At 42.9% G+C, this 13,910-nt stretch overlaps 1 protein-coding gene across 6 annotated transcripts in view; it reads right to left on the reverse strand.

Annotated features, from left to right (window-relative positions):
- Window positions 1–13,910, reverse strand: part of CPNE1 (copine 1) — a 677,094-nt gene that overhangs the window by 545,533 nt on the left and 117,651 nt on the right. For all 6 annotated transcript variants that reach the window (XM_069652236.1, XM_069652233.1, XM_069652235.1 and 3 more), the window contains exon 2: window positions 12,778–12,906. In XM_069652236.1, the coding sequence (XP_069508337.1) occupies window positions 12,778–12,906 (129 nt within the window). The remainder of the gene's footprint in view (window positions 1–12,777; window positions 12,907–13,910) is intronic.

Consider the following 13,910-nt stretch of genomic DNA (forward strand, 5'->3'; position numbering starts at 1 on the left):
ACATTCAAACCATCCACATTTCTTTTTAATGTATGCAGTGTAGCGACCTGCATTGGTTGTAGCTCCTGCATGGTAGATTATACCTATTGTTGTAAAGGTTTTCATTCCACGTGACACTTGACCATGTGTGAATCCAGTCAGTTTGCAGTTGTTTTTGGTACCATCTGCATCATAACATAGAAGCATAAGTATTATGTAGGCACTATGCGATTGTATCAGTAAGGTGGAGCGATTGTCTGAATTGCAAATAGTACATAATATGCCATGGTTTGCATTATGTACAAGTTGCTGAAATGGAATGGATTCACAATTAGGTATGGAAACATACACAAATCGCTCATTTGGGACGTGTTCCTGTATCACATTGTTACAGAGTGCATGTATGTTTCCACATGTACGATATCTGAAGATTTAATTTACAGGTATGCTTTTGTTTTCCAATAGTAGTAATAAGTACATTAGAAATGCTTGTGGATCTTCTTGTGAGTTCATAGTGAATCTCACCATTCCAGCACAGTAGTCCAATTCTTGCCTTATTCCAGGAACACTGTATGTGTTGTCAGGATTGTTTGTTGTATTTCTATGAAGCACTAACATTTGCAAACACAATTGGTCTGTACTGTGTAAGTAAATATTGTTAGCAATTGGTGGCAATTGAAATAGAATATTCATTGCTACACTTGCATAGCAACTTACCCCAGTTTCATTTGCAAATTTGAATGGACCAGCTAGTTCTGTATCTGAGTGCATTTATCAGAGTTTCTGTTCCTTCTTTGAAGACGTACCTGGTTTACATTCCCTAATAGGTTCTTCTTTGTTTGTGGTAATTGATGAACCTTTAGCTTCTTTTGTTTTCTTTGAGGGATTTGCTGTTGGATTCTGTTGCATTTCTGTTTGATTTAGTTTTCTTTTACCACGTTTCACTTTATCTAGAACAGGATATTGTTTCAGATGGGGGTGTACAGTGAACACAGTCTATTGTATTCTAAAATGCAAGGAATATCAGCTTTGACTTTACTTGCATCAAAGTTCATTAGCAATAGACTGTCAAGTGTACGTAAGCGTGATAATGCTACGTAACTCATGCCTTCTTTAAAGACCGTTTCCTATATCTATCAATGCTTTGTCTAGGATAAGACCTTGGGATTTATGAATGGTAACTGCATATGCAAGAGTTAGAGAAAATTGCTCTCTACGTACATACATGTCTTTGAAGAGAAGGAATCGAGCGTCCTATCATTTTCACTTCTGAAAGTTTATCAAGGCTAATATTGACAAACTGAATGTTGCTGTCACGTGGGTATGATTAAAAGCCAACTGTACCCAGTGCTCCCTTAACTAGTCCTTGCTCGACGTCAAGGTTACGTTTAAGCATTACTCTACAATTTAAGGATAATTTTAATATTTTTTCCAACCCAGCTGTGTTGGAGATTGAATTTTCTAAACTACTTAGTCTTGTTGTGGCTTGCTCACACATGGGTAATGTCATACCATGTACGTCTAGTTTGTCTGTGGCGCTAATTTCAATTATTGGTTGCATTTCTTTATTTAGCATTGTTTCATTGAATTTGAATCAGCTTGCAAGAGTTGACATTAAGGCCATACAATTGACATTTTTGTGTGCAATTTGTTCCATTACATCAGTTGCACATGCATTATCGCCATTAAGTGCATGAATGTGCCGGTTTTTCAATACTGATTGTGCTTCTTGCGATAGTACACCAACTCTAATACTTTTAAAGAGGTTGGCATAAGTGAGATCTGCAGATTGCTGCATATTCTCCGTTAATTCTCTGTATTGGAAATGTTGCCAAAGGTTGACATTTCCTATGCTGCCAACAGTTTTACGGCAGAGTTTGTGGCCTAAGGTTTTAAAAATAGGTTCACCTTTCACTGGTGTCAATTGTAGAAGATCTCCGAAAATGATGCGTTTCCCTGCAAAGAGTTCTTTGCTGTTACTTTTAAGTACTTCTTGCAATCTGAGGTGAATCAAAGCCAACATTAGGTTGGAGACCATGCTTACTTCATCTGTTAGTAGCATTTTCATTTGTTTTAATACTCTGCATACTTCCATTGCAGCTTCTGCAGAAAGTTTGTAATAGTCTAATTTATTTTGATGCTCTACTGGAAGCAGTAGTAATCGTTGTAAAGTGACACCGCCTATGTTGTAGGCAGCTAAACCTGTGTGGACCGTTACAACAGCTGACAGTTTGTTGTTTGTCAATTGTTTTTTTTCTTTTTTCTTTTTTTTATTATTACATTTATTGAAGTTGTTTGTGAATTGTTGAAGGAACTTGCTGATTTTGATTAAGAATGTTTTTCCTGATCCAGCTTCACCACTCACGAACAGTAGTATACGTTTGTAATTTTGGCAGGAACATTCTTTATTTTCGTGTTGTACACCATGTACAATTTGTTTTGTTAAGTCTTCAAAAATGCTGCGCTGATCTTTGTTAAGTTTTGCTTGCTGTACAGTTAAGTCGTCTGTATCTTCTTGATACCGATACATGGCGTTTTCTACTTCTGCCATAGGTACTTCTGCCTCATTTGCTATTAGTGGTTGTCCTAGTGGTTCTTGACTTCCTGTTACAGAAGGTTGACTACTGTCGGAAGAGTCCTCATCTAGTTGGGCCTGAAGTTCTTCTTCCTGTTGCTGCTCATTGTGTAACATTGTTTTGTACTGCGTAAATTTCACATCGGTGATGGCGCTTTCATTTGCTTTAAACACATCTTCATAGCAGTCAGTTATCTAGTATGTCTTCCTCTTTTCTCCATGGTTTAAATAGTTGTAACAGACATGTAATATAGTTCTTTCTGTTGAGGAGTTTTTAATGATAATTTTACATGATTGATTAAGCTTGGTTTGGTAAGTTTCACTAAGATCCCTTCACAATCGCTCAATCTATATCTACCTTTGCTTTCATCGGGTTTTATATTATTTTTGTATGCAAAGTTTTGAGCTATGTGGTATAGACACATGCTTTCCAAAGTGCTACTCCTGTTCGGATAGTATGTGTCCAGCAAATTGTTTTTTAGAATGTCTTGGCTGTTGGGATCATTTCTGGAAATTATTTCTATGTCCTCATATGATTTCAGCACTCGTTTCCTAGATTTAGCAGGACCAAGACTTAGCCATACTATGTTGTCTGATTTTCCATACAAAGCAGTACCGGTTAAACTACCTGCAGCTTCATAGGCGCCACATTCTCTATGACGAGCATTTTTATGCGTAGGCTGTACAATTTCTATGATTGTGTTTTGTCTGATGCTAGGTCATCCCAGAGGTTTTGAAGCTCTTTTTTTTCTGCTTTTGTTAAGTAGGCTGTAACATATTGTGCAACAGCAGTGGAATTGTCTGCAATGTATTGCACATCTATGTTTGAATTCCATAAGAGGGCAATGATTGCATTGTAACCATTGATATATTTTGATTCTCCTGTTCTTTTTATGTAATACGTGTTCTTGGGTGATTTACCTTTAATACTATGTCGAACTGAAGAAATTAAGTTGTTTACTTCACCCGTTTCTGTAACTGGTCTAGGGAAACCAAAGCAGCATTTAGTGTAGTATTTACCTTTGTTTTTGCATTTGCGGCGACAATATTTGCCACATTTGTGTCTTTGAAATTGTAAAATGGTGCCCATGCAGCTCACTATGTGTCTGCTGTGAAGGGATTTCACAAGTGACATTTTTGGATAAACTGCAAAACAGTGATATCAATGTCATGACCAAATTTAGGTGCACCTTTGATCCATAACAGCATGTGAATATGTGGTGCTCCTCTCGCTTGATATTCTTTTCTCCAAAAGAAGTGTTGCACTTCTCCAAGGGGCGGAACAGTTTTATTGCAAATAAAATGTAGCATGGCAATGAAACGATGATGGAAATATCTTGACACATTAACTGGATCTAGAGAGCAAAGTTCTCCAGGTGTTAATATATCTATGTTTTTGTTGCCGTTTGCTATCCGTAGGAACTCATGTAAATCTTTCCATGCATATTCTGCGCAACTTAGTGTAACAAACCAAGTCAGTGGTCCAAGGTTTCCGGTCATACAACGCACGTCTCCATGCCGTCGGAACCAGTATTCCTTTGTACCACACATGTTTGCAAACAAATTTGTTACACTTGATTGTAAAACCTCATTTTATTCCTGTACTTTTTGTATTAACTGCATAGCTGATATATTTTGAAAGTGGGTTCCAGAATTCAAAATGTTTGCAACTCCGTAACATACCATTGCTAATTCACTTTCATAGAGTAGGTGGAATATGTATTCCACATTTTGTCTAAATCTGGAATCTTGCGAATACATTCGTAATGAGCGGTATTCTGATGCCCCAATCTGAGTGGGTCTATCATCGTATCTTCCACCTTTGTCAGTAGGAAATAGCAGTGGAAATGCACTTGCTTCTATACTTTTTTCCCATATACTCATTGATGAACCTTTTGGTTTGTCGCATTTGGTAAGTTTCTAGTGCATCATCTATGCTTTCACTGGAATGCAATGGATGAATTGCGTGTTGTTCCAAATGGGTGGATACTATAGCAGGATCCAGAAGTTCGAATTGTCCATTTCCTGATGGCTCTTGAATTATTTCAGTTGTTTCCCTTAAGCTTTCTTCAATATTTATTTCCTTGTAGTACTCGTTATTGTCTTTTAGATATTGCAATGCTTGTTTAACTTTATGTAAGCCCACCAGTGGTTGCCAAATTTTTTTGTCCTTTGTTGGTACGCCATTTACCAAGACTATTAAAGAATGCTCTATTGAACGTTGCACTCCTAGAGTGTGTACATTTTCGGCTAGATCTAATAAATAAACTACTTTGCCACGAATGCCTTTCACCAATTCAGAGGGAGGTAATTTTGCTGTTTTTGGATGAAGGCGTATAATTGCTTGAAATGGGTGAACTGTTTGAATGATGATAGATACTCTCATACAAATTGAGTTGTTGCAGGATTTATGGTAGTGGGAACAATTCCAAATTTGTAATAGCACGTGAAAGTGTGGTTGTTGTCTAATTTTGTAGTACAGTAACTCCAACTTATTAGGCGTTCAGTTAGTTCATATTTGTTTTCTGCTAAAAGGTAGAGAGCTAGTTCAAACCATTTGGAATCTTCATGGTCTTCTATTTTGTATGCTATGTCCACGTTTTTTGTGTTCCTTTTGTAAAACGTTCTGCGGCAACACACACATGGTTTGGTACTTCAGCCGATGCCTTTTAAATTTTAGTATTTCTTTCTTAGTATTTCTTTTCTGTATGTGTGTAATAGAAGGTTGCTATGTGCAGATTTGTTGCTACTATGTTCTAAAACCTTTGCATTTTCTAAGTGGCTTTCACTTCCAAAATACTTTCTCAAAATACAGTCAATTTCTTCTTGCAAGTATTTGGGTGTACCATGCAGAAGAGTCTTATTTAAAATTGCCTAATTCTGAAGCTGGACTTTTTGCATAGTATATTTTATACACTACATTTCTTACATTTGAATGATGCACTGATATCCTTTTGATATCATGGAAGGTGCTTTTGCAAATAGGCCCAGAAATGCAGGCTAATGAATGTCCTTGTAGTCCTGTGTATTTGCGCACTGGACAAATATCCATATTTTGCAGCACTTTCATTTTACTTTTATTTTTCCCTTTTACATACAGTTTGAGGAACTAACGTAAAGATTTGAAATGCCGTGCACATTGATGTGCACGGCCATTTGTATACTGGACGGTGTGGTTCTGTCGAATCGAGATGTAATTCTGAGATTTCAGGGGATACTTTTGTAAGCAGTGTTTCTTGTTCCATGATGGTACTATTGATTTTCTCATACCCTTGTCCACTGCTATGGATGGCAATTGAGTTTGGTTGATTTTGTTTTATGCTTCTTCATTAAAATATGGTTCTGTGGTTGTCGTGCGACTCCATTCACCTCCACAAACATTTAAGAAATTATTTTTGTTCACATTCAGTTTATTGCCGAGTTTCTTTTGTAGTTTGGTACTTAGCTTTGTTAGTGCTTTCATCCTACTTAACACCAATATAAACAACTTCTTTTTGAGAAGGATTGCACTGTCCACGAGAGCTTGTAGGATTAACTTTCTACGGTAGGTTTTAAGGGGTGAGGAGGATTTCGGTCCTCTTCTTAGTAGATTCTGAAGCACTCTGACAAAACATTTTTGCTAAAATACTTTTTTTTACTATGGGTTTTTGTTACTATATCAAGATTATTAGGAGCATTATTAGCTGTACCGGTAGCCAATTTTTTGCCACGCTTTTTGTGTTTTGTGACACTTTTTGATGGAGGAGGTAAAGTTTCGGTAGTTGAAGCTTCCTTTGTTATGCTAAACGACTGCATTAGCTGGTTTGTTCCAACATTCTCTACAAGCTCTACTACAGATGGATGCTTATATTGAACACTTATTGTCATTTGCTCTACTTCTGCGTTCCTTTCTATGAAGTTGCTCTTTGGTAGGCATTCTTTGGTGTCTGTTGAAAAAAACAAGGCATGCTTTGGTCTGTTGTTCAATGTATGTGTGCTGTGTGCATGCGTGCACGAGTCTGATGGGGAAGCTCTTTGTCATGGTGTGAGAATGTGCACTGGACTCTTACAATGATTTGGTAAGGCTATTTTACTGTTTGTATACTACTACAATGTGCTTCAGATGAGAGTACAAAGTGGCTTAGTGGTGACGAGAAGCATTATTAGAAAACAAAATGCCATAAACTTGAAACAGCAACTTCTTTTCTAGAACTGTGTCTGTATGTTATTTGAGTTCCAAACACACAGGGATTTGTGAGCCATTCTCCCTGTAATTCTCAGTTTAATAAATGGGTATTTGTAGGTAGAATGGTTCAGACATCAATGTTCGTTTTGGTGTACAAATTAAACAAATAACCCACGCAGCCTCTTTGGGGAACAGTTACAATATAAAGTTAGTACAGTGCTAGTAGAGTTTTTTGCGAAATGACCAGGTTTCTTCGGATATGTCGTTTGCAGTTTAGATGCTGTTGATTCTCAGGAGAGTAGTCTTCACTGCGATTGAAAAAAAACATTACTTTGTGTGTTTACAGCAGTGATGATACTGCACATATTAATTGTGCATCTTTCATCAGAGCATTCTCCTTTCATATTTCAACCCAGTGCACATGTGCATTTCACTTCACTCTGTGCTGCCTTTGTATGTTACTTGCAAGTCCTTCTGAATTGAGAACAATTTTAAGGTTATGGTAATGCCTTGTTTTTTAAAAAGGTATACTATCTATAGGAGAGGGGTTTGTAAGCGATAGGGCATAATAGTAGATGGGAAAAAAAATTCTACTTGCAAATTATAAGCACAATGCCGACACATCCGAAGACCCTCAGAGAGAGATGTCACCACAGCAATCGGGAGCGCTTATTTTTCTCATATGATCACATTGCAAGTAGCATTAATGTAGGCCGTACACAGTACACACCTCCGACATTTTCTAATGCAAAATCGAGTTTCGCCCTAAGTAGGCATGCTTGTAAAGTATGTATAGGTTATCGGAAGACAGTAAGAAGTTGTGCGGTTTGTTAATGATAAATCGGACATCTTGCACTTAAAAGGGGGAGCATTGGTATGTATTGCCTATGCACATTTAGCGGCATTAATTTATTTAAATTACATCATAAGAGTTGCACATGTTCTCTGATTAAAATATGCATACCTGTACACTATACTCATGCATGTGCGCATGCATGGAGCTGTACGTAGAAATCCGCAACACTTGCACAGTAGTTTGTGAAGTAGGTGCTTTGCAATGATATGAGACTTCCAGTCAGAGTCATCAACAGTACATTTGAAGTGCGCAATGTTGATGACGGAGTTACATTTAGCGATGTTCAATGTGATTGGTGGATGGTTGTGTGAGTGCTTAGTTGTGTCCAATGAGGGACTCTATTTGCTACCGATGTGAAAAGGGTAGAAGGAATGGGAAAGAGCTACGTGCCGCACGTAGCCAACGCTTGTCCACGGGTAGGGCGTGTCAACACGTACATACGTACAGACGTACAGACGGAAGCCTCCAATTCCCCCCAGCTCCACATTCATCAGTCGTAAGGTCCTCTCCTCCGCTCCCGCCAAGTACACCAACCGGTCTTCCTCCCCCGCCCGCTGCTCCTGGACATAGAGGTGCCCATAGAATGTTGCAAAGGCGGCCACAATATCCTCCGGGTGGGTGATAGCGCCCTCCTCCCTAATCTCCTAGACCTGCAAATCTAGTCTCTGCTTCCTGACCTTATGTGCCAACATGGCCCCAGCCTTGTCTCCCCATTCAAAGTACTTCTGTTGAACCCCTTTCAGCATTTTGGAAATGTTGTCATACCCAATCTCGCCCAGCTCCCGTCATTTGTCTCCAATTTCAGCCACTAGGGCTTCTTGTTTTACACCTCCTTCCCCTGAAGTTTGTAGATAACCACTACTGCCCAACATCAACTCCCAAAACAGTGCAGGTTTAGAAATCCGCCCGCCGCATCAACCACAACACCCCAAGGCACCCTTGCCCGGAGTCCCACAGACCCCAGGCCGTGGGAATTTCTAACAGGAAAGTTGAATTTTTATGACCCTGCCATCTTAACCCTGGTCCCTTTGTTAAGGGCTTTCAGGAATCGGTCCTGCTTCTCGTCACCCTGCGTTGGCGGGGAGGCCAGGCCAGATTTGAACTCCTCCAGGACTTCTCGGATCTCTGCAACCTCTGTGAGCCAATGAGGCACTCCCTGATAATCAAAAGACAGTGAGGGGACGCCTCACCGATATTGGATGAGAATTTGTGTGAGGGGCGTGAAGACCCTATGGCGAGCGTGGGTGCCCCTGGAAAGATCCTGGTAGATAAGCACCTCCGCTCCCTCAAAGACAATTTGCGGCATCAGTCGTGCCTTTTCCAGTACCTCAACCTTGTCCTGAAAATAATGCCACTTGGCCAGGGTGGACCGGAAACAGTCTGAGGGTCCCCCACCCAATGGACTCAAATTGGATTTTCCTTGGCGCGTTCCCTCCCAGGATAAATGCCACCAGTCTTACCACTTTGCCCTCCAATTCCCTCACCGATTCACTTCCCTCTACCCTGGCAGGCCCCATATCCGTAGGTTATTGCGCCTCCCTCTGTCCCCATATCATCCATCCTGAACGCGCGTTCTGTGTCCCTTTTTGTCCAGGGCCCAGATACGTGCATCCATCGGCACTTCCAAAACATCAGCTGAGAACTGGCTATGCTCTACCTTCTCCACTCTGTTCTCAATGGAGTCCACCCAGCCTTTAAATTCTGCCATGAAAGCATGCAGAACCAACCTACTGGCCTTTATTTCCTGCAAGATACCCCTAATGTCCGCTTTTGGTGAGCGCCTTCATCGTCTCCACCATGCCCAGGTGAGGGGTGCCGTTGCTCCTTCCCATCCTTTCTAGGGGCGGCGGATCCCCCTCCACACTCCTAGCTCCAAAGGGCAACGTCACCTGCGCCGAGCTTGCTTCCGCCCAGTCCCAGCCCTGGGCTGAGACCACGCGCACCATCCAGAGACTACCCAGAGGCCGGCTATCTATTCTGCCTAAGGGTCTCTTGCCTGCTCTTAACTGACTCAGCTCCAGGCCACATATTAGGCCCCTCCCACCTGTGGAACCAGCTCCCTCTGGGCTGCTCCATGAGTCAGGGCCCCAGTGCCTCCTCTTGCAGGCCACTCCTCACCTGCAGTGTTATCTGCCTCACCAACGATGCCTCTCTGTGAGGCACTTGGCACCAACACCCTCGAGGGAGAGCTGCACCTCTCCTGCTCCCCCGCCGGTTGCCACAGCACGTTTCCTGCTCCTCAGCCCTATTTGGGCCTGCGGTACTTCCGGTTCACTTCCCCTGTTAGCTGGGACCTCTGCCACCAACTCTCACGCTCCGCTCGCTGCCACACACTGAACCAGCTGTGCGGATCCACCGCACAGAGTCCCGCTCTCTCCCCTTCGCAGGTCTCTGGATCAATGTGTGCAGCTTGGTCGCCCAGGCTGTCCCTTCACGTCCGGGTCTCACTGGGGCCCCTGTAATGCCTGCCAACTGCGACCCGCCGCTTGGCTCCTTATGATGCCGATAGCTGCTGACTACCAGTGTAGTGCTGGTCGCCGGGGTCCGCTGTCACCTGGGATAGGCTGGGCATGGCATAGAGACCCAAATCTGAATCTGCTGCTTTACGGGTCCCCAAGGCACCCAGATGGTGCCGGGGCAGGCAGGATTCGTCGAGTGACGTTGGGTCTCCAGAACTCGCATTGTGGGGTTGCCAGAACATGGCTTTTAGTCTGCCATCTTCTCTGTGTCCCCTGCTGGTTTCTCTGTAGCCTTTCCTTTTGATAGGTTTGCAGTGCAGTGGCTGATGCAACAGTACATAACTACACGCATGCCGTTCTAGAGAACACTATTGAGAGTACAAATTGTTTGGTTTTACGGTCACATTTTAGATGGCCATGCATATTACCAATTGGCTGTAGGCTTTTGATTCCTAGAAGTAAACCGGAGAAGAGCAGGATGCTAGGACGGCATTCAAGTACATTATTGATTATATGGGGGGGGGGGGACGGGTTTACTGATTGGCTATACTATTTTAGTGCACGAGAATATAAAGCTAAATTGATGAGTCAGCCTTTCTTGTCTGGTTTTGGGGGGGATTAAAGAACAAAAAAAGGTATCATTGTGTAAACCATCCCTAACAGTATAGGGAAATTTGAGAACCTTTACACAATAGGAATTGGTGCTGAATAATGGTCGGTGGGTTCTCTTGCAATGAAGCACTGAGTTTCAACTCTCTGGAGTCAAGCATAAAGTAGAACACTATTCATTGCAAATCCTGCTACAGCCTGGGGGGCATTCATACTGCCTCAAAGGTGGAGGTAATGCTCTGGCAAGATGCAAATCATGTCACTGTCTGCCTCATCATTCCTTCCCTTTATGCAGCTGTTGCTGCTAATTTTTAAAATTCAACTTTGTTTGTTCTGCATGCTTACATTTGTGATTCCAGGTTTCCTAGATGTTCCATTTTATTTTTGGAAAAAGCAATATTTTTAATTCTATACCGATAGTAGTTACTGTGCGTAATAACATTTTGTAAGAGCTTTAAGTTCAGGTTATAGTTCAGTCCATGCTCCCCTCCTCTTCAAATCAAACTCCTCTTAGTACTCATCCCAAGGGACTTGGAGGCTACATGGGTGATCTGTTCTTTTCTGGTTATCCAACTCAACAAGCTACAAGAAAATAGCTCATATATGACAAATTAGCAAAAAGACGTTCTCAATGAAAAGCTAAGCGTTTAAAGAAAATCACAGATTATTGGGTTAACCTTAAAATATGGAAAGGAGGGTAAATCAGGGAAAGCCTAGCAATGGCGGGAATTAAAAGAGCAGTCGGCCGCACATCTGAATGTTGACTGAAGGGACCAATGGTTTTGTTCTACAGACTAGTTAATCAACAGAAAACTTGGGATGATTACAGATATCCAGCTCCTATCCCCCCGCCTCCCCAATTGCTACTATCATTTTTCTCCCTATACCATGTACTGTATAAAACATATGTCCAGGGGTCTCACTAGCTTTCCTTAAAAGTTAGAAGGTGGTTGGGGAAATAGTGTCCTGGGCCTCTTTTGCCAATAATGGAGGAGGAAATGATAAAAACTCCATCATTGCAAGTGGATATGTTGTATATTATTATGATGATGATATTTACTGATCGCGGGCCTAGCTTCCCGAAGCAATGGAGCGCTTTACAGAGGTATACAAAATTACAAATGCATAAAGGAGCGCCTTTCAGTCGGATGTATATGCTGTGGCCGTGGCACAATTGTTCCCGGCTGAATCAGCCGCAAAGCCAATTTTGCATCGCCCAAAACAGCCCTAATTGAAAGAACACCCACCACCACACAGCCCCCCCACTTACCTTTTTGCCATCTGTGCATGTTTTTACCCTGCGGTGGCGAACCCGTCCCACCTACACTGGTCAGATCGGACGCCGCAGGGTCCGCATTTCATTTTTTTTGTCCCCCGCCACCAGACCTCCGGAAGCGGGGGACACCACCGCTACCCACAAAGGAAATCACTACCAAACATGGGGGGCGGGGGAACCCCCCCACCCCCCATGTTTGGTAGTGATAACCCAAATTGGTTGTTTCAAAATGACCAATTGGTACTGCCAGAATTCAGCCAGTTGCACCAGTTCAATTTGAAACAACCAATTTGGGAAATACTTTTCAGTCAGATATACAGCAGGGGTAGGATATAGAGGGGCACAGAGGAGGAGAGGGGTGGGTGGCATCTAGTGATTCAGGTGGTGCAAGGAGCTATGCGATGGCCTAGGTGTTGAGGAGGTGAGACTCTGAAGAGGTGGGTCTTGAGTTCTTTTCTGAATTGTAGGAGTGTGGGGGCGAGTCTGATGCAGACGGGGACAAGGATCCAAAGGCTTGTCCCTCAGCTTTCGTTGGAAGGAAACCCGACATCAGCAGGTGTGCGTTACTTGCAGATTGTCTTTTTAGTCATCTTCAGGGTGCATTTAAAAACAAAACAAGAATTAAACTGTTCACAACAACCACAAAAGAAGATCATTGCACTATTAAAATGATCACATTTGGGAGTTGTAGTAGGAAAGTTGGAAAGACACCTAACAACAAATGACACATTGCACTATGTGAACACCTTTCTGAAGGTCTTCTGAGCAAGGCAAAAATTGTTAATTCTAAAGTCTTTCTAAGATTGATCATACCTAGAAAATATATATACACAAAAGTAGATTTATTTAATGTTTTACCTCAGCCCATTTCCCATCTCCAACACTTTGCAGCACCACACACAGAGGATCTGACTTTGAGCCAATATCTTTATCCATTAAGTTGTCACATGATATGGACAATTGTACTTTAGTCACACACTGCGCCATCTGAAAAGAGAATTAAATAGAACAATGTCAACAAATCTCGTAATGCCTCTGAAAAGCAAATAGAAAAGAGGAAAAAAGCCAATCTTTTAAGAATGATACAATTGCAGCTTAATGGGAGTCAATGGTCTTGTTATATTCTCCAACGGTTTCTGTCAGTTAAGCAAAAACCCAGGCCAAACCTCTAGTACAAAACAATGCAGAGTGAGGAAGCCCTCAGTCCCCTCCTTTTTCCGTTATACACAAAAAGTGCAATATGTCACAAGTGACCAAGACCATTTTTCACCACTCACATTCCATATTGAATATGTTTAATCTGGTGAATTTCTTTGTACTGCTTGTGAGAAGATGGAGGGTATTGGCTAGTTAAACGCGTATAGGGTGGGATTCCAAGATGGCCGCCGGCAGAGGTCGCGTCTGAACCACGCTCCCGCCAGCCCGCCAACAATAAAGCACAGTAAACTGCGAAATCTGAGAGACTCAGCATCGGATCCTCACCAGCTACTTCCAAGAAGCAGCGGGTACTAGAGCAGCGCAATTTCTCGCAACGAGCACCCCCAGGGCTGATCTCGCCGCCGCGAGAAGCAAATCCCCTCCCCCATCGAGGGACAGCACAGCAGTCTCCTGGGAGAGGCTGCCGGGAGGACCGCCCAGAGGCTCAGGAGGCGCGTGCAGAACCTCCAGACTTTCTACCTGGGAGAAGCGCCTTGGGCGACACATGCTGGCGACCGCGGACACCTCGCGCCCACATCGGCAAAGCAACCGCAGGAGCGGAGGGGGCATCAGGGCTAGTGTGAGGCCTCCCCCCACACCCTCCCCCGCGCACAGGCGGTGTGGAAGAGAAGGGTTCTCCAGATTACGGAGGGGGATAGGCGGCTGCGGGCCCCCCCCCCATCGGATCCCCGCCGAGACCACGTGCAACACACAGGAGAGCGGCGGGAAGGAGGGCCATTGCCGCGGAGGAAAGGAGCAGAAGAGACCTAGGTGAGAGCGCGAGCAAGGCCTCC

Source organism: Ambystoma mexicanum, chromosome 3p (genome assembly GCF_040938575.1).
Source record: "Ambystoma mexicanum isolate Mex_15411 chromosome 3p, UKY_AmexF1_1, whole genome shotgun sequence".
Lineage (NCBI taxonomy): Eukaryota > Metazoa > Chordata > Amphibia > Caudata > Ambystomatidae > Ambystoma > Ambystoma mexicanum.